The 22968-nt window shown below is 44.4% G+C and overlaps 1 protein-coding gene across 3 annotated transcripts in view; it reads left to right on the top strand.

The window, feature by feature from the left end:
* CLSTN2 (calsyntenin 2) overlaps positions 1-22968 on the top strand; it is a 1635505-nt gene that overhangs the window by 1145224 nt on the left and 467313 nt on the right. For all 3 annotated transcript variants that reach the window (XM_029615596.1, XM_029615595.1, XM_029615597.1), the window contains one exon: positions 5294-5479. In XM_029615596.1, the coding sequence (XP_029471456.1) occupies positions 5294-5479 (186 nt within the window). The remainder of the gene's footprint in view (positions 1-5293; positions 5480-22968) is intronic.

Consider the following 22968-nt stretch of genomic DNA (forward strand, 5'->3'; position numbering starts at 1 on the left):
TTCCTGCAAGAAATTACCTATCTTCTCTCCCATGGGAATGATCTCACCCAGGGTGGCTCTTGTTGAACTAAGATCCTCTGTAGCATTTCAAGACACATAGCATCTGGGTCACCTTCAGCCAACTTTGATGTCCCAGGAGGCAGTCCACACCTATTTTACTTTCCAGTGACATGTCATGAAGGGCTGTCCATTTTTCCAGTAACCTCTGCAGTAATAGATAAGTAAATTTCTACCTGGTGTCTACATCCTGAATGAACCTCTACTGTTTCTCACCTTGCACAGAGCTGCTGCCTAGCCATCTGCTCTAATGAAATTACCCTATGTTCCTTCATTCCTCCATCAGTTTCTTCAAGACTAAGCTATTGTATTCTTTCTTGGTCCCCAGGGCATTCTTTACTACCAGGTACAGCAACTGTACAAAACAGCAGATTCCCTCATAGCCCCATCTTACACTGCTTTTGTCATATTAGCATCACTGTCTGTTAGAGATGTGAATCGTGTGCCAGATCGTCTTAACGATCAGATTCGGCTGGGGGGGGGGGGGGAATCTGATCGTTAAGATCAGATTTCCCTCCCCCCCCCAGCTGAATCTGATCATTAAGATATGTGAATTGGAATCGTTTCCGATTCCAATTCACATCGCTAATTTTTTTTTTTAGGGAGGCCCGCGCCGCTAAAAAAAAAACAACCTACCCGACCCTTTAAATCGACCCAAACCTCCCGACCCCCCCAAAACCTTTTAAAATTACCTGGTGGTCCAGGGGGGCCTCGGGGAGAGATCCAGGGGGGCCTCGGGGAGAGGAGAGATCCAGGGGGGCCTCGGGGAAAGATTTCCCGTTCCCAGGCATCAGCTGTTCTAAAAAAAAAAATGGCCGGCCATCTTTACTCATCAGCCCCTATTATAGAGTATAGTATAATAGGGGCTGATGAGTAAAGATGGCCGGCACCATCTTTAAAGATGGTGCCGGCCATCCAGTGCTCCTACCATGTGACAGGGGCCGGCCAATGGCACGGATACCCTGTCACATGGTAAGGGCAAAGGGGCATCGGCGCCATTTTTTTTTTTTTTAGAACAGCTGATGCCTGGGAACGGGAAATCTTTCCTCGAGGCTCCCAGAGGCCCCCCTGGACCACCAGGTAATTTTAAATGGTTTTGGGGGGGTTGGGAGGGTCAGGTCGATTTTAAAGGGTCGGGTGGGTTTTTTTTTTTAGCGGCGCAGGCCTCCCTAAAAAAAAGGGTCGGGAGGGTGGGGGAGGCTAAGGGGGGTCAATTTAAAGGGTCGGGTGGGTTTTTTTTTTATTGGGCCATCGGCGCCATTTTAATTAGTGGCAGCCAAAATGGCGCCGATGGCCCAAGAGCGGGAGATTGCGCCGGGACCTCCCCCCACTGGACCACCAGGTAACAACATTTTTGGGGGGTTCGGGAGGGTAGGGGAGGGTAAGGAATTGGTTTTAAAGGGTCGGGGTGGGTTTGCTGTGCCGGTTTTCCCGCCCTCCCCCAAATAATTCCCGTGCCCTATTTAAAGCCCTCCTCCAAAATGATAAGAGAACCCCCACGATCAATATGGTGGGGTTTCCTATCATTTTGGGGGAGCCCCCGATTTCTGACTATTTTGAAAATATCGTCCGATATTTTCAATCGTCCGAAGCCCGATTCACATCCCTATAATTGAAGTCTCCCATTGTTATTTTGTTGCCCATTTTACTAGCCAGTCTTAACATTTTACAGTCTGTTTCCTTATCCTTGCCAGGTGGGCAGTCGTATATCCTTACTACTCTACTCTTCCCTTTTACCATTGGAATTTCTATCCATAGGGATTCCAGAGTACAATTTGTTTCCTGCAAAACTTTTATCCTGCTTGACTCTATACAATCTTTTACATATAATGCCATCCCTCCACCATTTTTATCTGTCCCTTCAAGTTGATATACCGGTAATTTATTCCCTGGTAACACAGTTTCCTATTGTCCTCCTTCCAACAGTGTAGAAGATGACTATTATGTTCTAGTTTAAAAGCTACTTTATGTCCTTTTTAAAAATGAGCACAAGAAGCCTGGATTTAACCTGGTTAAGGAGGAGCCCCTCCCATTAGAATAAGTTCTCTCTTTCCCAAAATGTTCCCTACTTAACATATTTAAAATCCTCTTCACTGCACCATTGTCTCATTCACGAATTGAGACTCTGGGCTCAGCCTGCCTCATACATACTTTTACATTTTCAAAGTATGTACATAGGGGCAGATTTTAAATGTTATGGCGCGGGGTACATTTGTGCGCGCTACCTGGCGCGCACAAATGTACACCCGATTTTATAACATGCGCACGCTACCGTGCGCGCATGTTATAAAATCCAAGGTCGGCACACGCAAGGGGGTGCACACTTGTGCACACTTTTTTTTCGATTCCCCCACCTTTCCCTCCCTTCCCCTAATTAAATCCCCCCCTACCTTTTTGTCAGGAGTTACACCTGCCAGCCGGCTGCCGGCACCCATGCCCCGGCACAGGCCACTGTGCCAGAGCACTCGGGACCACCCCTGGACCGCCACCAAGCCTCTGGCCCCGCCCTCGGACCACCCATTTTGGAAAGCCCCAGGACATACGCGCACTGCCGTGCCTATGCAAAATAGGCTCGGCGCGCGCAGGGGTAGGTTTTCGGGGGCTACGCGTGTAACCCTTTGAAAATCTACCCCATAGTTTTTCTCAGGAAAAATACTGCTTAAGAAGTAGGCTTTAAAAGCGTTGCTCTCGCAAAAATGGCCACATATGCACGTATGCGGGCCAAGTATGAGCAACGCGAATTTTATGAATCCACAAAATATGCACGTACATACCCATGTGTGTCAAGAACAAGTGGGTAGAAAAGGGGAGGGACATGGGCATTCCAGGGTGGGACTAAGCATACGCGCATAACCCTGAATTTTAAAAAAGCTTACCATGGTGCATGTCCACATCTTATCTGCATAATTTTGCTGTAGGTCCTGATGAGGAGCAAGTCTAGAGATCTCGAATTTTAGGGCTTTCATCACAGTGTGAAGGTTTGGAATCAAGTGGGAGGGCTTACAGGATGAAGAACCAGAGGGGTCTTGAAGACCTCAATATCAACTGGACAAACTTGTGGACTAATTACAAAAATGGTTTTTCCTTTGCGTGAGCATGTTTTAAAATCTGCCTGCATACACGTGTAAAAGCCACTAAAACCCTAGCGGAAATACACGCGCAACATTTACTCGAGCTGCCTCTTAAGATTACGTACACATATACGTGCGGCAGGGGGATTTTAAATAGGTGCATACTGTCGGGCACAATATGAAATTGCAGTGTATCTCTGCTCATGTCAAATATGTGCGTTTATAGGCGCAGGCACGTTCCTTTTAAAATTAACCAGTAAGTTAGTAGGTATAAGAGTGTATGGGCAGTTTTTCCTGGGGTAATTTTCAAAGTGAAAGTATACACATTTTCACTGAATATTGTTGCCAAGTCTGCAGGTAAAAGTTACCTCTGGATTTTCCTCTAAGGTGGGCAGTTTCAAAGTTTCTCCCCAAATTGGTATGAAAGGGTGAGCAACATCAAAGTCTTACAAAATTAGGGGGTCATTTATCAAACTGCTATATGGCATTTTCGCATGCGTTAAGGCGTTTTCACATGCAAAAAATGCCTTTAATGCATGCAAAAATGCTATTAATAAATGCAAAAGCACCATAATATTTGGTGTGATGCAAATGAGAAAAAGGGGAGGATATTGGGGTGGGAATTTTGGCCAAGTAGGCTGGGTGATGTTTTTAGCTCCTGGAGAGCCAGCCAAGCTATCAGGGCTGAGAGAGAGAGAGAGACTAGCCATAATGACGTCACACTAGATAGGTATTTATATATCTATGGTAGGCCCACCGACACACTCGAGGTGAGGTTTAGGTATTAGTGTAGGGGTTAGGGGCCACTTTGACATTCAAAGTGAGACATGCGAACAGAACAGTACTCTCTTGTGAAGATTTGATGACCTTTGGAGTGAGGAAACTCACCCAAAGATGAGATTTGTGCAATGTTCTCTCAACCTAGCTTGATGGACTCTCTACCTGGGTAACATCAAGCTATTTAGTGCATTTTGATAAATCCACTCCTTAGTAGACATGTGCATTCATTTTGGTTCCGGGGGACCTGAACCACGAAACGGATTTTCCCTGAGCTTCAGGGAAAATTCATTTTTCGGGTTAGTGCGGGGGGAGGGGCACATTTATTTAAAAAAAACCACCCCAACCCTTCAATTTTACTTTCTTACACCCCCCCCCCAACCATCCCGATCCCTCCCCAAGACTTATTAAAAGTCCCTGGTGGTCCAGCAGGGTCCCGTGAGCGATCTCTCCCTCCATGCCGTCGGGCTGTCGGGCCTGCTATGACTCAAAATGGCGCTGATGGCCTTGCCCTTACGATGTCACAGGGGCTACTGGTGCCATTGGTTAGCCCCTGTCACATGGTAGGAACACAAGATGGTGCCAGCCATCCATTGCTCCTACCATGTGACAGGGGCTGACCAATGGCACCGGTAGCCCCTGTGACATCGTAAGGGCAAGGCTCTAGGCGCCATTTTGAATACTAGCAGCCGATGGCCTGAGTGCAGGAGATCTCTCCGGACCCCCGGTGGACCACCAGGAACTTTTGGCAAGTCTTGGGGGGGGGACTCCTGACCTCCTACCATGCTCCTACCATGTGACAGGGGCTGACCAATGGCACTGGTAGCCCCTGTGACATCGTAAGGGCAAGGCTATCGGTGCCATTTTCAGTCATAGCAGGCCCAACAGCATGGAGGGAGAGATTGCTCACTGGACCCCGCTGGACCACTAGGGACTTTTAGTAAGTCTTGGGGAGGGATCGGGGTGGTGGTGGTGGTGGGGGGGTTATAAGAAAGTAAATGTGAAGTGTTGGTGTGGAGTTTTTTTATGATTAGCAGTTTGTTTTTCCGATTCCTGGTTTTTTTTATTCGTTTTTCTGGTTCGGGTTTGGGTTCCAGTTTCATTTTTGGCAAAAAAACGGTCCTTGGGAAAGCGAGTTTCCCCACGAAGCGCCCGAACCGAAACCCGACCCGAGCCTTAAAAATGAAGCTCATCTCTAATCCTTAGTGAAGAAAGAAATTTACATTTTGTATTTCTTGAGACCAGTAACATATATGCAGTAGAACAAGAAAATGAACTTTACAGATTCCCCAAAATGGTAAATCCATTTTAGGAAATGAATCTTTTTTACATTTAATTATGTTCTTTTCAAAATAAATATGTATGTGTCTTGCTTGGTTTACTTTCAGACTGGAACAAACACATTGAATACAATCCTGGCTCTGGAAGCAAAGCTTTATTTCCAAGTGTTCACTTGGAGACCTGTGATGGGCCTGTTTCCTCAGTCCAGACTACCATTGAACTGCAAACCAATTACATTGGAAAGGGCTGTGATCGAGAGACGTACTCTGAGAAATCCCTACAGAAACTATGTGGTGCGTATGGTCATTGACTAAAGCTGGTTTGATATTCTTTTTCCTATAAAAGGATAAAGCAAATGTAACCCCACAGCTGGTAAGATTAGGATGCCAATGTACTACTTTATAAATGGGATTGCAAATGTGGCAGTATGCATAAAAAATGCCAAACACTGCCTGATACTGTGCAATATTTTGTGTTTGCAAAAAAATAATGACATTTTGGTTCTCACTCATTCACAAGTGATCCTGTTTGCAACACTTATGAAAAATTGCCTAATGAGCTTTCAAAAACATGTAAATAAGCTGATAGGATTTATCATTTATATTATGTATGAAAAATTAAGCAAATCTATTTTTTGCAAAAAAAAAAAAAAAAAGTAACTCCACCTCAGGGAGGTGAAGTTAAGTTTTTTTGTTAGTCTGTGAATTCCCCTCGACTTTTTTTCCAGGACAACTGACAAACATGGTATTTGCATATTACTTAAATAATCTAGCATTACAAGAAAAATGTCCTGCAGTGCCAGATCATTTCTGCAAGGGAACTTGCAGCATGACATATCACCCTCTAGATGACTTAATATACAGAATCTGCTGTAATTGAATGTTCTATTTTTTTTCAACCATGCTAATCCAAAGGTGCTGATTTGACCAGTTTGGAGCACTGTATTTGTCAACTGCATTTTCAAACTGTTGCATTTCTTAACTGAAAGTCAGTTTAAGGCTCAAGACTGGTGTTCTTTGAATCATTATATCACTTGCATTACAACTCTCTTCTACTGAAGGGTAAAATCTGAAATGCCTTGATTTCTCTTTTGGAGACAATTATTCCATAATTTGCTTGGGTGGTTGGGAGATGTTAGAGTAAGTATCATGTTAATAAAAAAAAGGAATAGTTTCTGGTTATTTGTATATTAAAATAGTATTGTGTTTGAAATACCTTTTCTGTTTGCTTTCATTTGACTCCAAGCATCTTCGCCAATGTATGGATGCATGTTGTTCAAATAATCATCCATGTTTTCTAGCATCAAATTAACAAATGGTAAAGATGTGACCTACTGACCTTTTATAAAGTTTAAGATATTTAAAAGCATGTTGCTTGATATTTAGGAGTAAATCTCTTATCTCCAAGCTTGTAATTATGGAAATTGGCTTTTTTCAACTCACAATTACATCCTCTAGTGCTGTATTAACCTCTTGATGCTTAGAGGTGGGACCCTACAAAGTAGCACACTAATAAGTTATATGTAGCTGTATTTCACTAGAATAAAATAATTTTGAGGTGATCTTGTACTGACCCTGTATCGTCATTTCATTCGGTCGCTGGAATGACAGCGCACAGAGTAAAAAAGTGCATTTTGAAGATAATGTGATTTGCAAAGTGTAATCAATCTGCTTTCTGCATTTTATTTCTTACTTCGAAATCCAGCAACTATTTGAAGAGATCCTCTCATGAATTTCATTTTAACATCATTTGCAGACCAAATACACTTTTCTAAAAAAAATATATATGTGGCACTGATTTGAAATTACTAGTCTGGAAGGACATGCAGTGAAGTGAGATTGTATTTCCTTTAAAAAAAAATACAGAGCATGAAGAAGAATACTCTTTTTTTCTTTGAGAAAAGCTGATATAAGTGGCTCATTAGCTGAAGTTTTATGAACCTAGATTTTTTTTTTTAATAGAAACAAATCAGAGGCAATTTTCTAAGAGACTAATTACAAAAAAAGATAATTTAATCAAAACATTTTTCAATTTGGATAATGCTTATAGATCATGCTAATTATTTTATTTATTTGCCTGTGGCTTTAAAGGACTAGAATTGTATGTCATAAATGTATGGAAGACTAGAAAACCAGCTGGATAGTATGAGAGTAGGCTAGAAAGATGTGGATTGGGTGAGGAACTGGTTAGAGACAGTACATATACAATTTATCCTAAATTTTTAAAACAGTCTTATTGTTAGAATCTGCTATGCTAATGGGAGGAGCAAGCAGATGGGAGTTGGCAATATGTAGGTTATGCTCCTCCAGAGGGGAGGTGTTCATAATCTATTGTAATCTGCTGCTGGATACTCCTGTAGAGGGAGGAGTTTAGCAATCTGTTATGAGTCACCATGCGGAGTTGTAATCTGTAAGAACTGGCTCCCGTAGAAAGAGAGGTTCAGCATCTGATATGCTCAGTAGGTGTTATGATATAGACTGCTGAGTTGGCAATCTGTACCAGCGGAGTGCTAGAGAGGGTACTCAGCTGGAAAGGAATGTAAATAGGTGAATCCTTGGGCCGATGGCAGATGACAGCGCCCCCAGGAGGATATCCTGAGAGGAACCACCGGCTAGGCTTGGGTATGGAGACAGAAACAGATAGTTCTTTTATTAGACAGGTTAGTAGAACCACCAGAGGTGGCAGTAGTGAGCTGATATGCCCGGCAGGGCTAAAGTCCCTCAGATACTGGAACTGCGATCCCAGGGTTGCTGAGCTGTAGAAACACTATAGATAGTGAATAGTCAGGGTATGCTGTATACATAGCCAGTAATAGATGACAATCTCTTATAGGCTCTTAAAGAGGCTCAATAGCTGGAAAGAGATAGACCCTCGAGGAATGAGTACTTGGTTCCAGGGAAAGCTCTGAGAGAGTGGTGGTAACTCACGAATATCTGTATCTGCGATAGCTTCTAGGCAGTAGAGAACCTTCAGAGTGTTTAGGAACATGGGCCCTCGAGGAACTAGTACCGGTTCCTATCTGCAATCTGAAATAGTAACTCACAATCTCTGTATCTGCGATCACTCCCAGGCAATAGAGAATCTTTCAGAGTCTTCAGGAACATGGGCTCTCGAGGCATGAGTACCTTTTCCTGTCTGCAATCTGAAATAGAGAAACTTACCGGGTACCTCTGGTAAGTCCGAGGAGGCAGAGTAGCTTGGATGAATTCGTATCCGAGTCGTAGTCCTTGTCCTTGCTAACTCAATCTGTTAGCGAAAGTGAAAACCTTTATATTGGAAGTGGATGACGTCAATACAAGGGAACGCCCCTGAGGTTCGCGCCCTTGCTGGTACATACTTCGGAGCGTGCGCAAGCTCTACGTCATCAGGAACATGGTGGATCCGCAGTGTTAAGCCGGTCCGGGTATGCCAGAGAGAAGCAGCAAGGAGACGCCGTGGCAGCAAGCCATCCATTAGGCCCGGAGGGAGTCGCCACAGAGGTAGAGAGGGTGGAGAGAGGGCGAAGAGCAGTCACGAATGCAACACTTACACACTGTTTATTTATGTAGTAGACTTATAACCCACTGAACAATTAGTACCGTATTTTCCGGCGTATAAGACGACTTTTTAACCCCTGAAAATCTTCTCAGAAGTCGGGGGTCGTCTTATATGCCGGGTATCGTCTTATAGGGCAGCGCTTCTCAGCGGTGTGTCGCCAAGCACCGGCAGGTGTGTTGCGTGCTCCCGGTCTCTCCCGCTGCTCTTCCTTCCCTGCTGCCGTTGCCGCTGGGCTATCAGCACGTTCAAGCCCAGCGGGAACGGCAGCAGTGCAAAAAAAAAAAAGTTGTGGCATCCGCGGCTGGCCTTTTCGTCTTCCCGCCCCCCCCCCCCCCCCCCCGACCCGTAACAGGAAGTGAAATGCGGTGCGCGGGAAGGAAAAAGAGCCATGCCGCATGAAAAAATAGCAGCGGCGACAGCAGCATCGGCCCCCGAGCAATCGAAGCAGCTGATAATAGGAAAAGGAGACAGCAGCGTGAGCCTCCCGCGGCCGATGGGATTCTTCTTTCTTGGCCTGCGGGGGCTGGAGGAGGAGGCTGCAGCAGCTACCATTTGTGCTCGGGGGGCGGGGGAGGGGAGAGGAAGTGAGTGAGAGAGAGAGAGAGAGAAGCAGCCAGCCAGCCTGTGTGTAAGTGAGAGAATGCATTTGATTGAGAGCATGTGTGTGATTGAGAGAAACTGGTCAGAAAGCTCATGTGTGTGTATATGTGAGACACAATGAAAGTGACTGCTCAGAGAGATGACTGATGTGTATGTGAGTGTGAGAGAGAGAAAAAGCATGGAAGTGAGAAATCTGGGTATGTGAGAAAGCATGGGAGTAAGAAGCCTGATTATGTGAGAGAGAGCATGGGAGTGGGAGGGCTGTGTGTGTGTTTGCGTGCATGAGAGAGAGACTGGTTGATAAGGTGATGGTGTGTGTGAGAGAAAGACTGGTGTGTGTGAATGTGAGAGAAAGAATGTGATTCAGGGAATGAGAAGCCTGTGCACGTGGAGAGCGAGCATGGAAATGAGAGAGAGACTGGTGTGTGTGTGTGTGTGTGTGTGAGACAGAGAAAGTGATTATGAGAGTGAGAAGCCCGTATATGTACGGTAAGCAGAACACGGGAATGGGAAGCCTGTGTGTGTGTATGGCATGAGAGAAACTGTTCAGGAAGGTGCCTGGTGTGTGTGTCAAAGACTGTTTGGGAAATGATTGGTGTGTGAGACAGAAACTGATCATGGGGACATGACTGGTATGGGTGTGTGAGAGAGACATGGGACTAAGGAAGAGGAAGAGGAACAGGAGAGCTGCTGGAGGGGGAAAGTAAAGGTGGCTTTTTAAGTTTATTTTTCTTGATTGACTTCCATTTTAATTATTTAATATTATGTGATGTGTCTGCTTTTTTGAAATATTTTATTGGTGTTTGGAGAATGTTTAATAGTTTTTATGAGTTTTTAATTGTTGGATGTTATTCTGTTCATAGCTGTTTTGAAACATTTATTCTGCTTATTAGTATAGTTTTACAATTATTTCTGTGTGGGGATCTCTAGCTGCTTGCTAGTTCTGTATTCCTAATAAGAGGTGTATTGTTTTTTAGGGCCTGATATACGGTATTTGTAGTGTTGCCCTTCCATAGATAGGGTTGCTCCTGTTTGAGTGTAAAATTATTTTTTTTCTTAAAAATGTGTATAAAAAGGGGGGGTCGTCTTATACGCCCAGTCGTCTTATACGCCGGAAAATACGGTAAGTGGTTTATAGTAAATAGTCACAATAAATAAAACATAAACATGATAATTGAAACATTATAAAATCAGAAATACAAAGTAAAATAAACATAAAAACATAAATCTGCTTTGAAAATTAGCATGGAAACTTGGCAGCATACACAAGCACATTTACACCAGCAACTTAGGAAGTGCAAATGTGTGCATCTAGAGGTAAGTGCATGCTTTTGAATATGGAAAGTATGTATGTAAATACCCCAACTCCACCCCATAAAATGCTTCTTTCTGGTGCATGTAATAGAAAATTACTTATACACATATGTTTACTTGCACAACCCACTTGCAATTTTCAAAAGCCTATTTACTTGCTTAAAGCCAGGTTTTATGCATATAAATCTTTTTGAAAATTCAACCCAAAGAGTGTAGTAAATGAAGTCCACTCTACTGAAGACATACAGGCAAATTTTTAAAGGAATTTGCATGCATCCATAAATGTATGCATTGTAACGCGAGCAAAAATATGTTTCATTTTATAAAGTAAACACATAACATTTAAAATACTGTTGCCACTTGTACTTCTACAGCCTCTAGGGATGTGCAGAGGGACCGCATATGTTACATTTGGTATTCGTATTCGTGGGGGGGCAGATACTTTGCATTCGTCAAAGGGGGACCCTGATCCATTCATGTGTTCCATTCTTATTCGTTTCCCGGCTAAAATTTAATTAACTACAACCCCCATCCTCCTTACCCTCCCAAGACCTGCCAAAATTCCCTGGTGGTCAAGCAGGGGTTCAGGAGCCATCTACTGCTCTCATGCCGTCGGCTGCCGGTATTCAAAATGGCGCCGATAGCCTTTGACCTTACTATGTCACAAGGGGCTACCGTGCCATTGGTCTGCCCCTGTCACATGGTAGGAGCAATGGACGGCTGGCACCATCTTGTGCTCCTACTATGTGACAGGGGCCAACCAATGGCACCAGTAGCGCCTGTGACAAAGTAAGGGCAAAGGCTATTGGCGCCATTTTGAATACCAGCAGCCGACGGACCGAGTGCAGGAGATCGCTCCCAGACCCCCACTGGACCACCAGGGACTTTTGGCAAGTCTTGTGGGGGACAGGAGGGTCCCAGAGATAACCCCGAGGAGCAGGGAAGCCGGCGGGTAGGACTCCTGGAAGGCGCAGGGCTAGCCCGAAGAGCGGGGGAAGCCAGGAGAGCAGTTCTCCGGAGAGAGCGCAGGCAGGTCCCCTAAGAGTGGGTTCATGAACCAGAGTCCAAGGAGGGTCCGAGAAAGTCACCACAGGTCCGAGGAGACAGGAACGAGTAGAGTAGCGATGGAACTTGTTACCAAGTTGGTTTGCTAGGGGCAAAGGCAAAGCTTAAGAACCCTGACCAAGTGATGTCATCAGCCAGGGATGCCCCTGAGGTTCCCGCCGTAGCATCTTCAAAAGAGGGCCTGGTGGCGTGCGCACACGCCAGAGTCGGCGTGGGTAGTGGCGGCGTCCCAGCCGCTACGAGGAACCTTGAGATACGTGGCGGTAGAGGCTAGCCCACACTGCAAGCAGGCCCCGAGAGGGGAGCAGAGCAACACAAGAAATGAGTAGACACGGTCGCAGCCGTCTGTGACCGACAGTCATAACATATAGGGTCACTCCTTATAAGTGATGAAAAGTCTAAAAAGAGGAGTTGATTTGTTCACTGCAGTGCTAGCTGCAGTATAGAAATCTACTCCTTGTCATCCTTTATAAAGGCTATAATTCTTTACTGATGTCAATTTTACTATGAATACCTCTGAATGTGTCTGTAACAACACCCCCCAACCCCAACCCACCTCCCAAAAAATCACCCCAATTCAAAATGCCCCTCTAGAATGGTACCTGAATATAGAGTATCAGACTGATCTCTCTCTCTATGCATGTTACCTTTGCAAAATTTGTGGTTATGCACATTAGTCTTGGACCCACCCCTGGAACGCCCATGACCAGCCCCTTTTCTGCCTCCTTATTCTGAATGCACATACATGCATGCACGCATGCCCTTCCCGGCTTCTTAAAATTTGTGTTGCTTGCGCGTGGCCTACATAAGTGTGTATGTGGCTGTTTTTGTGCGAATAATGCTTTTAAAATCTACCTCATCATTTTCAGTGTGATGTCATGGGCATAGTATCATCACTGATTCTTTTCAAAATCTTTATCAGTAACATTGTTGAAGGAAAATATGCTTCTTTGCAGATGGAAGTAATGTCTGCATTACAATAGATACACTAATATGATTGAAAAAATGAAATAGGGCTTGATAAAACTGGAAAAATGTTTGAGTTTAGAAAATGAGCTTCAAGTCTAAAATTAGACTTGAAGGTGCAAACATTCATTAGCTCATATCACTCAGTTACATAAGTAGAGGCACCATCAGCAGGAAAAAAGAGGTCGGATATTGTTTCTGTAATTGTGCACGTTTGCCAATTATGCCTTTTCCTGGGCCATCTGGCTTTTAAAGTCATTATGGTCTCTATCATGATTTCCCAGTTGAATTACTATAATATCTATTTATGGACCTACAGGGCACGTTGGGTCCATAGACTCCAATTGGCCCAAAACATGAGAGCCAGAGTTGTCCTTGGGAGATCGCATACAGGTACATTTTAAAAGGAGTGCATGTGTGCCCATAAATGCACGTATTGGACATGTGAGCAAAGATTGTGCATGCAAGTACACATGTATCATTTAAAATATCTCTACTGTGTGTATGTGTGCAGCCTTTATGTGCATATTCACATAAGTGACTGAGTGTGTGTGAGAGAGAGACAGAGAGAGAGAGAGAGAGACAATCTGATACTCTATCTCCCACTGTAAGCGGGCCACTTTAAACTCAGGGTGGGTTTTTTGGGGGGGGCGGTTACAAGGATCTACAGACCCTTGGCCCTAGGCAGACCAATGTAACACAGCTCCTCCAAAAACCCACCCTGACTTGAAAGTGCCCTCTTACAATGGGAGATAAAGAGTGTCATATTCTCCCTTTCTCTCGCTCTCTCATCCTTATCTCCAGACTTGCACCTCATCAGGACCAATAGTAGTTATGCAGTGACATGGTTTGCATGTTGCCATGTTCAGCCTTTGCAAATAATTCGGGGTTATGCGTGTAAGTCTTGGCCATGCCCCTTTTCTGCCTCTTTATTCTTGACGCATGCACAGGTATGTATCCACATATTTCCCAGCTTCTTAAAATTCACATTGCTCACACGCGGCCCACATATGCGAGTATGGGGCTGTTTTTGCGCGAGCAAAGCTTTTAAAATCTACCTGATAGGGAGAGAGTTACCCATATGCTGCAGGCTCTACACTGATTACCTGTATCTGCTAATACTAAATGTAAACTTTTAACTTTGACCTTCTGTGAATTGCAGGGAATCAGCCTGACATATTTTTCACAAGCCCTTATCTAGTAGAGATATGAATCGGAACCAGAATCTGATCAGTTCCAGTTCCGGTTCCGATCCAAATCTTTAAATTTTTATCGCCCAGCCCGATTTGAGTTTTGATTATCGGCTGCGCCCGATCCGATAATCAAAAAACCCTCCCCCATCCTCCCGAACCCCCAAAAAAGGTTTTAAAATTACCTGGTGGTCCAGCGGGAGCGCGGTGAGCGATCTCCCACTCTCAGGCCATCGGCTGCGTTAATAAAAATGGCGCCGATGGCCCTTTGCCCTTACCATGTGACAGGGCAAAGGTAGCGCCGGCGCCATTTTGAATACTGGGAATATGGCTTGAGTGCAGGAGATCGCTCCCGGACCCCCGCTGGACCCCCAGGGACTTTTGGCCAGCTTGGGGGGGCCTCCTGATCCCCAGAAGACTTGCCAAAAGTCCAGCAGGGGTCCAGGAGCGACCTCCTGCACTCGGGCCGTATTGCCAGTATTCAAAATGGCGCCAGTGCTACCTTTGCCCTCACTATGTCATAGGGGCCGACGGTCGGCCCCTGTGACATAGTGAGGTCAAAGGCTAGCGTCGGCACCATTTTCAGTACTGGCAGCCGCTAGCCTTTGCCCTCACTATGTCACAGGGGCCGGCCGTCGGCCCCTGTGACATAGTGAGGGCAAAGGTAGCGTGTGCGCCATTTTGAATACTGGCAATATGGCCCGAGTGCAGGAGGTCACTCCTGGACCCCCGCTGGACTTTTGGCAAGTCTTGTGGGGGTCAGGAGGCCCCCCAAGCTGGCCAAAAGTCCCTGGGGGTCCAGCGCCGGCCATCCAGTGCTCCTACCATGTGACAGGGGCCGGCCAATGGCACGGATACCCTGTCACATGGTAAGGGCTAAGGGCCATTGGCGCCATTTTTATTAGTGGCAGCCGATGGCCCCGAGAGTGCGAGATCGCGCCCCTGCTGGACCAGCAGGTAATTTTAAATGGTTTTGGGGGGGTCAGGAGGGTGGGGGAGGCTAAGGGGGTCATTTTAAATGGTCGGGTGGGGTTTTTTTCTATCAGGCCATCGGCGCCATTTATATAAGTGGCAGCCAAAATGGCGCTGATGGCCCAAGAGTGGGAGAATGTGCCGGGACCCCCCCACTGGACCACCAGGTAATTTAAAACATTTTCGGGGGGTTCGGGAGGGTGGGGGATTTGTTTTAAAGGGTCGGGGTGGGTTTAGGGGTTGTTTTGGTGTGCCGGTTTTCCCGCCCTCCCCCGATTTACAATTTTTCACGATAAATCAAGGAATTTCTATTGTATCGCGACTCTAATGATTTTTGACGATTTAAAAAATATCTGACGATTTTTTTAAATCGTCAAAAAATGATTCACATCCCTATTATCTAGTATAAGCTAGGCAGGCAGCTAAGATCCAATCAAGAAACTAGTTTGATTGAATGTTCCCTCAGTGTTTTCTTGGAAGCTGTCCCTACCATGGGGAACAGTCTACCTGAACTATTTTAGTTTCCTTAAAAGGCAAAAACTTGACTATTCCTGACCAGTACAAAAGGGATGTACTATAGGTCAAGTTTCTAAAGCTAGGGTTAGAGGTTTTTCAAGTTCTAAATTTCCTGAGCAGGAGAATATTTTGGAGGTATGGCACATCCTATATTTATACTATTGGGGACAATTTATTTTTTTAAATTTACCATAATTTAATTAAAGTCAATATTCAAAGGAATGTAGACAACTTATTGGTCCCCAACAGAGAGAAATCATAGCTAGTGTACCTCTAGCCAAGCTTTTCTACACCTATTCCATTGGACTGCATATGGAGGGGAACACTAGCTAGTTAGTGCCCATCTCATATACATGCCCATGTACCCAAGAATTAGCTAAGCATATGTTCTCTGGAGAAGGCAGCTGAACCCAATAGTGAAGCACCATAGTAAGGAGCTTACTCTTTAGCTCTTGCTCTCTTTCTTGGGAGCATACAATGAGCTTTTGGTTTTATGCTGTAGGCAATGTGGTCTTGCCTGCCAGAAAAGTGCCTACTTCGAATGGCCCATGGTACTCTATCTTGCAAGGTCATGTGGATCCCAAACCTTTGAACTAGTGAACCCTTAAGAGAAAAATCACACAAAAACAGATAAGCAGAAAGTGTTCTTCAAACCTGCGACCACTTTATTACACAACAAAAGTTGTCAACAGATTGAAAGCAAGTCAACATCTTTCATAATCACATTCTACAAGAACAAGATATTTAATTACACATGACATTGTAACTGAAATCAACAGCACATTGAGTATAGACTTGTACATACATCGTTCCAAATGGCAACATTACCTACACAGTTTATCAGCATCTTATCCTTTTGCACAATTATGATAACAGCAAAGAACATATAAAGTGAAAATGGTATCCCAAAAGCTACAGTATAGCCTTAATGTTAGAGCTGATAGCAAAAAAAAAACTATTTGATGTTAACCAAAAGGACCCAGACAGTCCATGTTGAAAGAGTGCACTCAAGGGGAAAGTCTAAGGGTCAAGGTAGCAGAGTTAAAAAAGAAGGCCCCAACAGTCCATGTTGAAATAGTGCACAAGGGGACAGCCTAAGAGATAAGGTAGCAGAGTTCAACAAGAAGCAGCAGGACCAGGACCAAAGAGCATAGCATGGAGGCTGTGGAGCAGGAGAAGACACCGCAGCATGGAGGTAGGACCACAGAAGAAGACATTGCAGCATGGAGACAGGAGCCCCAGGAGAAGACACAGCAGCATGGAGGCAGGAGCCAAGGAGAACATCCTGAAGCATGGAGGCAACAGCAGGATGAGCTGAGATGCGATGAGACAAAGAAGCATGGAAGAAGCAGGATGAGGTAAGATGAGACACAGTGGCATGGAGGCAGCAGCAGAATGAGCTGAGTGTTGGTTTTGTGGCATATTGTGAACTCTTGGTCAAAGTGGCGATGACTCCTCCCCATGGGAAACCACAGCGATAGGCTAGACTCTAGTAAGCAGACACTGAGGGAAGAAAGCTTTATTGTACTGCTGATTTAAGTAGGATCTTGCTTCAAGGAAGGGATAGTACTGTAGGCCAGCAATATCAAAGTAAGCTCAGACAGTCTCTATAGGTGATGGTCACCTGGATGTAGCAAGGTTGGGTAGTGTTCCACAGTACGGGATAGGGTGCTGCGGAACACTACCTGAAGGGTGGAATAAGGAGAGCTGGAGTGTAGCGATACTCACAGAGTGGCAGTGCTGGTAACTTCCTTGGTAGAAGAATGGAGAGAGGGACCCGAGGTCCGTGGTGCAGGATACCCTGAGCAGGATAGGCCCTCAAATAGCGAGTACCTAGGAGCGCCGAAGGATCCTGGAAGAAAGTAGATAGGACCCACGAGGAGTGGGTGTCCTAGGTTAGGTAGTTGAACCCCGAAGGGCAGATAGAAGCGAAAGGCCCCCAAGGAGCAGGTAACCAGAGCTTCCGTAGGACTGAGTTACCCCGGAGGGTAGAGAGGAATAAAAGCAAGCAGCTTAGAAGTGGTCAGAGTAGCAAAACCGAAGTCCTTGCTAACTCGGGCTATAGCGGAGCGGAGGTTTAAATACCTGGAGGTACTGACATCATGCGGTGGGGAGGTTTCCGCCATGATGCATTCAAAAGTGTAGGTGGCGTGCATGCCTAGGAGGCCTCAGGAAGAAGCATGGCGGATGGGGATGCCCATGCTGTGTCGGAGACGCCGAGGGTTCCGGCATTCAGCACCGGAGGCAGCCATCCTTCCCAGGATGGAGGAAAAAGGTAGAAGAGAGTTGAAACAGAGCAGTCACAGCCATCTGCAACCGACGGAAGCAACAGTACCCCCCTTCAAAGGGCCCCCTCCAGGACCTCTTCCTAGTGGTCTGGGTTTTCGAGGATGTGTGAGATGAAATTGACGTACCATGTCTTTATCCATGATGTTGGCCAGAGGTTCCCATGAGTTTTCTTCAGGTCCATAGCTCTCCCAGGAGATGAGGTATTCCCACATCTAGCCTCTCTTAGGGACATCCAAGATGTCATCTACGGCATATTAAATGTCATCCTCCATGTCCAGATCTGTGGGTTCTGGGGTCTTCTTGGAGAACTCTGAGAGCATCAAGGGTTTTAACAGAGAGACATGAAAAGCGTTGTGTATTCTCATAGATGGAGGTAGTTTTACATTGTATGTCAGATTTCCCAAGCGCCAAAGGATAGTAAAAGGTCCTACATAGCGAGGCACAAAGCGTGCTGAAGGTAACTTAAGGCGGAGGAACTTGGTACTCAGCCAGACTTTGTCTCCAGGCTGAAACTGTGGTGCCTCTCGATGGTGAGCATTGTACATCTTTTTTGGTTTCTGTCCTGCTTTAAGGAGAAGGTCCTTCATTTGCTTCCAAAGCTGAGATAGCTCTGCTGCAGTAGCCTGTACAGCAGGAGAAGCCACTGATAAAGGAATTGGCAGGGGAGGAAGCGGTTGTCGTCCATAGATGAGTTGGAAGGGAGAAGAACATAAGAACATAAGAAATTGCCATGCTGGGTCAGACCAAGGGTCCATCAAGCCCAGCATCCTGTTTCCAACAGAGGCCAAACCAGGCCACAAATTGACTTAGGGAATAGTCTCTGCTATTTCTGGCATCAGTGGTGTGGGATTTATTTACTATTTGAGTATTTGCCAGGTACTGCTATCCTGGATTGGCCACTATTGGAAACAGGTGCTGGGCTTAATGAACCCTCAGTCTGACTCACTACATCAACTTCTTACATTCTTATGTTCTTAACTATTTCAAAGTTTTCCATGTACAGGAGACTAACCTCTTTCAGTGGAAAGGCAGATCAAGAGCAAGGTGTCACGGGATGAGAGTGAAAGGGGTAGACTCAGGAATAATCTTAGGAAATATTTCTTTACAAAGTGTGTATTGGATATATGGCATGGTCTCCCAGTGGAGGTGATGGAGATGAAAATGGTATCTTAGTTCAAGAAAGCATGGAATAAATACAGGTGATCTCTGAGGGAGTGATGGGAATTGTAAGGGCTACATAAACTAGATGGATGGGCAGACTTGATGGGCCATATGGTCTTTTTCTGCTATCATATTTCTATCTCAGGCCACCTCTTCATCTCCTCATCCAGGCACTCTTTTCCTGGGAGTTCATCCAGTTTCTCAAGGGGAGGAATTGCCACCTCTCTGCTCCATGGCCTTGGGCCTCTTTACTTGAGGGGGAAAGCCCCTATATGCCCTCTCCATATTGGAGAGGTCCCCAGGCCCCACCAGATCACAACTTGGAGGTTCTTCTCTCCCAAACTCCAGTTTAGAATGGGTGACTGCCACCAGATTGACCCAGGCTTTATACTGCATAATAAGAAAACTTGCTTTTCACTGACATCCATAAATCATGGCCAGAGGGAAAGGAAAAACTACAATACCCAAAATGCTAACATATCACTGGAACACCTGTTCACATTGTCTAAAGCTCTCCCCTAAGATCTGACCATAACATAAGAACATAAGAAATGCCATACTGGGTCAGACCAAGGGCCCATCAATCCCAGTATTCTGTTTCCAACAGTGGCCAATCCAAGTCACAAGTACCTGGCAAGTACCCAAACATTAGATAGATCACAAACTACTATCAATTATTAATTACCATAATAGCAGTTTATGGATTTAACCTCTAGGAACTTATCCAAACCTTTTTTAAACCCAGTAACACTAACTGTTGAAACCACATTCTCTGGCAATGAATTCCAGAGTTTAACTATGCGCTGAGTGAAAAATAATTTTCTTTGATTTGCTTTAAATGAGCTACTTGCTAACTTCATGGAGTGCCCCTTGATCCTATTATCTGAGAGAATAAATAGATTTATATTAACTTGTAGATAAAGTAGGACATTAGGGATGTGTATTCATTTCATTTAATTTGTGGACTCCTGAAATGAAAGGAGGGTGCCCAAAAATTGTAAATAAAAAATCTCATTTGTTTATGTTTCCCATTCAGGTCTATGGCCCATTCAAAAGTGTTGTACTGAGAAACTGCAGTGATTAATTGGCAGCTATAGCAACCAATCATTGCCTGTGTGAGATAACAGCAGGGTCAGAGCCAAGGAGGGAGACCTAGGGAAATAGACAGGCTGGAGGACCAATCAAGTGAAGCATTTTTTTAAATTGTAACTTCCATCTGGATCAAGTGGCCTTTCCACTGAAAGGTCTGAATATGTGCAAAGAAACTCAGTTTTCTCTCCTGGATTTTGAAGAAAAAGGTTCTAAGTTCAGAAGCTTTCTTAAAGGCCCATGCAGAAAGGTGCGTTGAGTCAAATGCACCTTTCTGCTTGCACTTCAACACACATTTTCTGCGAGAAAAATGTACTGCCAATGCAGCACGGAGTTTTGTGTGCAGAAAATGCATGTTTCTAAAGGGGAGTACTGCTTAGTGCCCTCACATGGAATGCCATTTAAATGAAGACATTAAGAAGTACACCCTGATGCAGCCAGCACACCTTTTTTAGCTCTGGAAACTTAACTCCAGGTCAGAGCTGAAATTAAGTTTCCAGCGCTACTGTGATGGCCCCTAAAACCCCTACAAAAGAGGAAAAAATGTTTTAAAAATGCTTTAAAGTGTCCACTTATAAGCACTGACTTATCAGGCTATCTGATAATGGGGTACTGCTGCCAGATAGCCTGATAAGTCAGTACTTTTCTGGCTATCTGGCACAATTCACCTCTACTTAGCCAAATAAGTATTTATGCGGCTAAGTAGCGGTCACCCACGCCAGATAGCCAGATAAGTACTCACTTATCTGGCTGTCTGGCAGCGGTTACATGAATAGCAGGATAAATTAGTATTTAATCCGGCTGCTATCTCTTATGGCCGGTCAAGGATGCCTCCCTCCGCTTCTCAAGTTAAAATGTGCATTGGACTTGTTCCCAATGCAGATTTTACTCTAAACACGCTTCTTTTAAACTCCCGATGCATTTGTATTTCATTAGCTTACTGCATATTATGTTAAAAATAAATTATCTGGGCATTAAAAATGTGTGCTGAAAACCAGTGCACATTTTCTTGATGCCCGGATTATTGAAATGGCCTGTTAGTGGAAAAAAAAGCTTTAAAGGGCTTTTTCTAATCTTCACTGCTACAGTCACAGTGCTCTCGCTCACTCACTGTGACAGAGGCACTGCTGTCTTGTCACTGGGGCAGGCTATGTCTTGAGAATCAGTGCCAATGAAGACTGATTTTTTGACATCTCTATGAAAGATCCAGCACAGTGCGCTGCACTCAGGTTATCTGCAGACAGATTGGAGAGAAGTGCAGCCAAAACTTAACAAAGCCAGCCTACAGAAGGATATTAAGTCCCAAAAGCTTGAGAAAATAAAAAGCCTTAATAATTTTTCTAAATGACTTTACTGATGGCTCAGCTCTTAACTTTGCTGGTAAAGCATTCCATGTCATTGGGCCCACTACTATAAAAGTCCACCCTGTTGGGTCACAGAGATGTAAAGATCAAAGTGATGAAACCTCCAGCAAATTGTGCACCACTGATCTTAATGCATGTGATAGAGCATAAATCTTTAATGTAGATGCAAGATAAGATGGACTATTATCATACTATGGGTAATAATTTTTATTTATGTACCAGGAAATAGGAAGCCAGTGTAAAGAAACATTATTGGTGATATGTGATCACTTTGCTTGAGTGTCTACAAGTACCCTGGTTGCTGAGTTCTGCACAGACTGCAGCGCTGCTAAAGTGGAAGCCAGTAATTCCATATAAATTGCACCATTCTGGGCTGGTTACAATCATAGCCTGAAGAACAGAGTAAAAAGGGTTTCAATCATTACAGTAAATACATTTTTATAAAAATATTTCTTTACAGTATATTTGACTTGTGATTGAGAAGTAAGTGAAATTTTGAATATGACACCTAGATTAAGGACCAGTTTAGAAATGGGAATAGTCCAGTCACCTGTCTGCAATGACAGAGGAATACTGTCTCTAGCTGCTCTTAATAAAACAGTTACTTCACTTTTCTCTATATTTAACATTAATCTGTTAGTCATCTATTTTTTATAGCTGAGATATAAATAGCACTTTGCATAATGCATGTGAAACTGAGAATGGCACAGGAATAAAAAAAAAAGGAGTACATTCTCTACATAAGAAAATGATATTCAACACCAAGATCAGTTAATAATCTGCAGATGAGACACAAATAGATGTTGAAAAGTAAGCATTATCTCGTAAAAATCAAAATCAAGATTTCAAGCCCTGAAATAGCCCTACCAAAGGAGGTACGGGAGATCAGCACATTTTACAGATTTTGGACATACTTGGGACAGATGTGGAGGATAGTAGTAGGAAAAGGACTGAGAGACTAGATAAAAGACAAGATGGTTTGTAATTAGGAATTTATATTCTCATCTACCTAAAGCTGAAGAATGTCAGCTGGGCAGACTAGATGGACCGATTTGGTCATTGTCTGCTCTCCTCTATTATGTTACTATGTGTCAGTTGAATTAATGCTAAGGATCTAGGGCAGGGGTGGCCAACTCCGATCCTCGAGAGCCACAAACAGGCCTGGTTTTTAGGATATCCACAATGAATATGCATGAGATAGATTTGCATTCAATGTAAGGAGTGCATGCAACTGGTCTGTCTGTGGCTCCTGAGAACCTGAGTTGGCCACCCCTGATGTAGGGAGAGTTTCTGATGGCAGAAACTCTATTGGCAACTCCAGTTGGAAGTTATCTCTAGAATCCAGAGCTGGAATGGATAGTGTGAGTCTCAACAGAACTGTTTCTGCAACATGAGACTCAACCATCTTTCTCTGATTCCCGAGGGTGATGGTGTTTAGCTTCTTCAACTTGTTCAGTTTTGCATCTGTTTGGAGTTGTTTGTATTCTCTGGACACCTGTAGCATTTATTCAAACAAGAAAAAGCAGGTAAGTATATGGTAATATAGCACATGCATGAGTTAGAGTTAGCCACTGGTGGATCTTGAAACAGGGGCCTGGCAGGCTAACAGGCCAGTACCTTACCTGCTGAGCCACCGAGCAAAGTTGGAAACCTTGTAGTGACTCAACTGGGAAAACCAGTGAACCTACCCCTGGGGAAATGGGTTGGTCCTTTAGGATT

The sequence above is a fragment of the Rhinatrema bivittatum genome, chromosome 9, assembly GCF_901001135.1.
Source record: "Rhinatrema bivittatum chromosome 9, aRhiBiv1.1, whole genome shotgun sequence".
NCBI lineage: Eukaryota > Metazoa > Chordata > Amphibia > Gymnophiona > Rhinatrematidae > Rhinatrema > Rhinatrema bivittatum.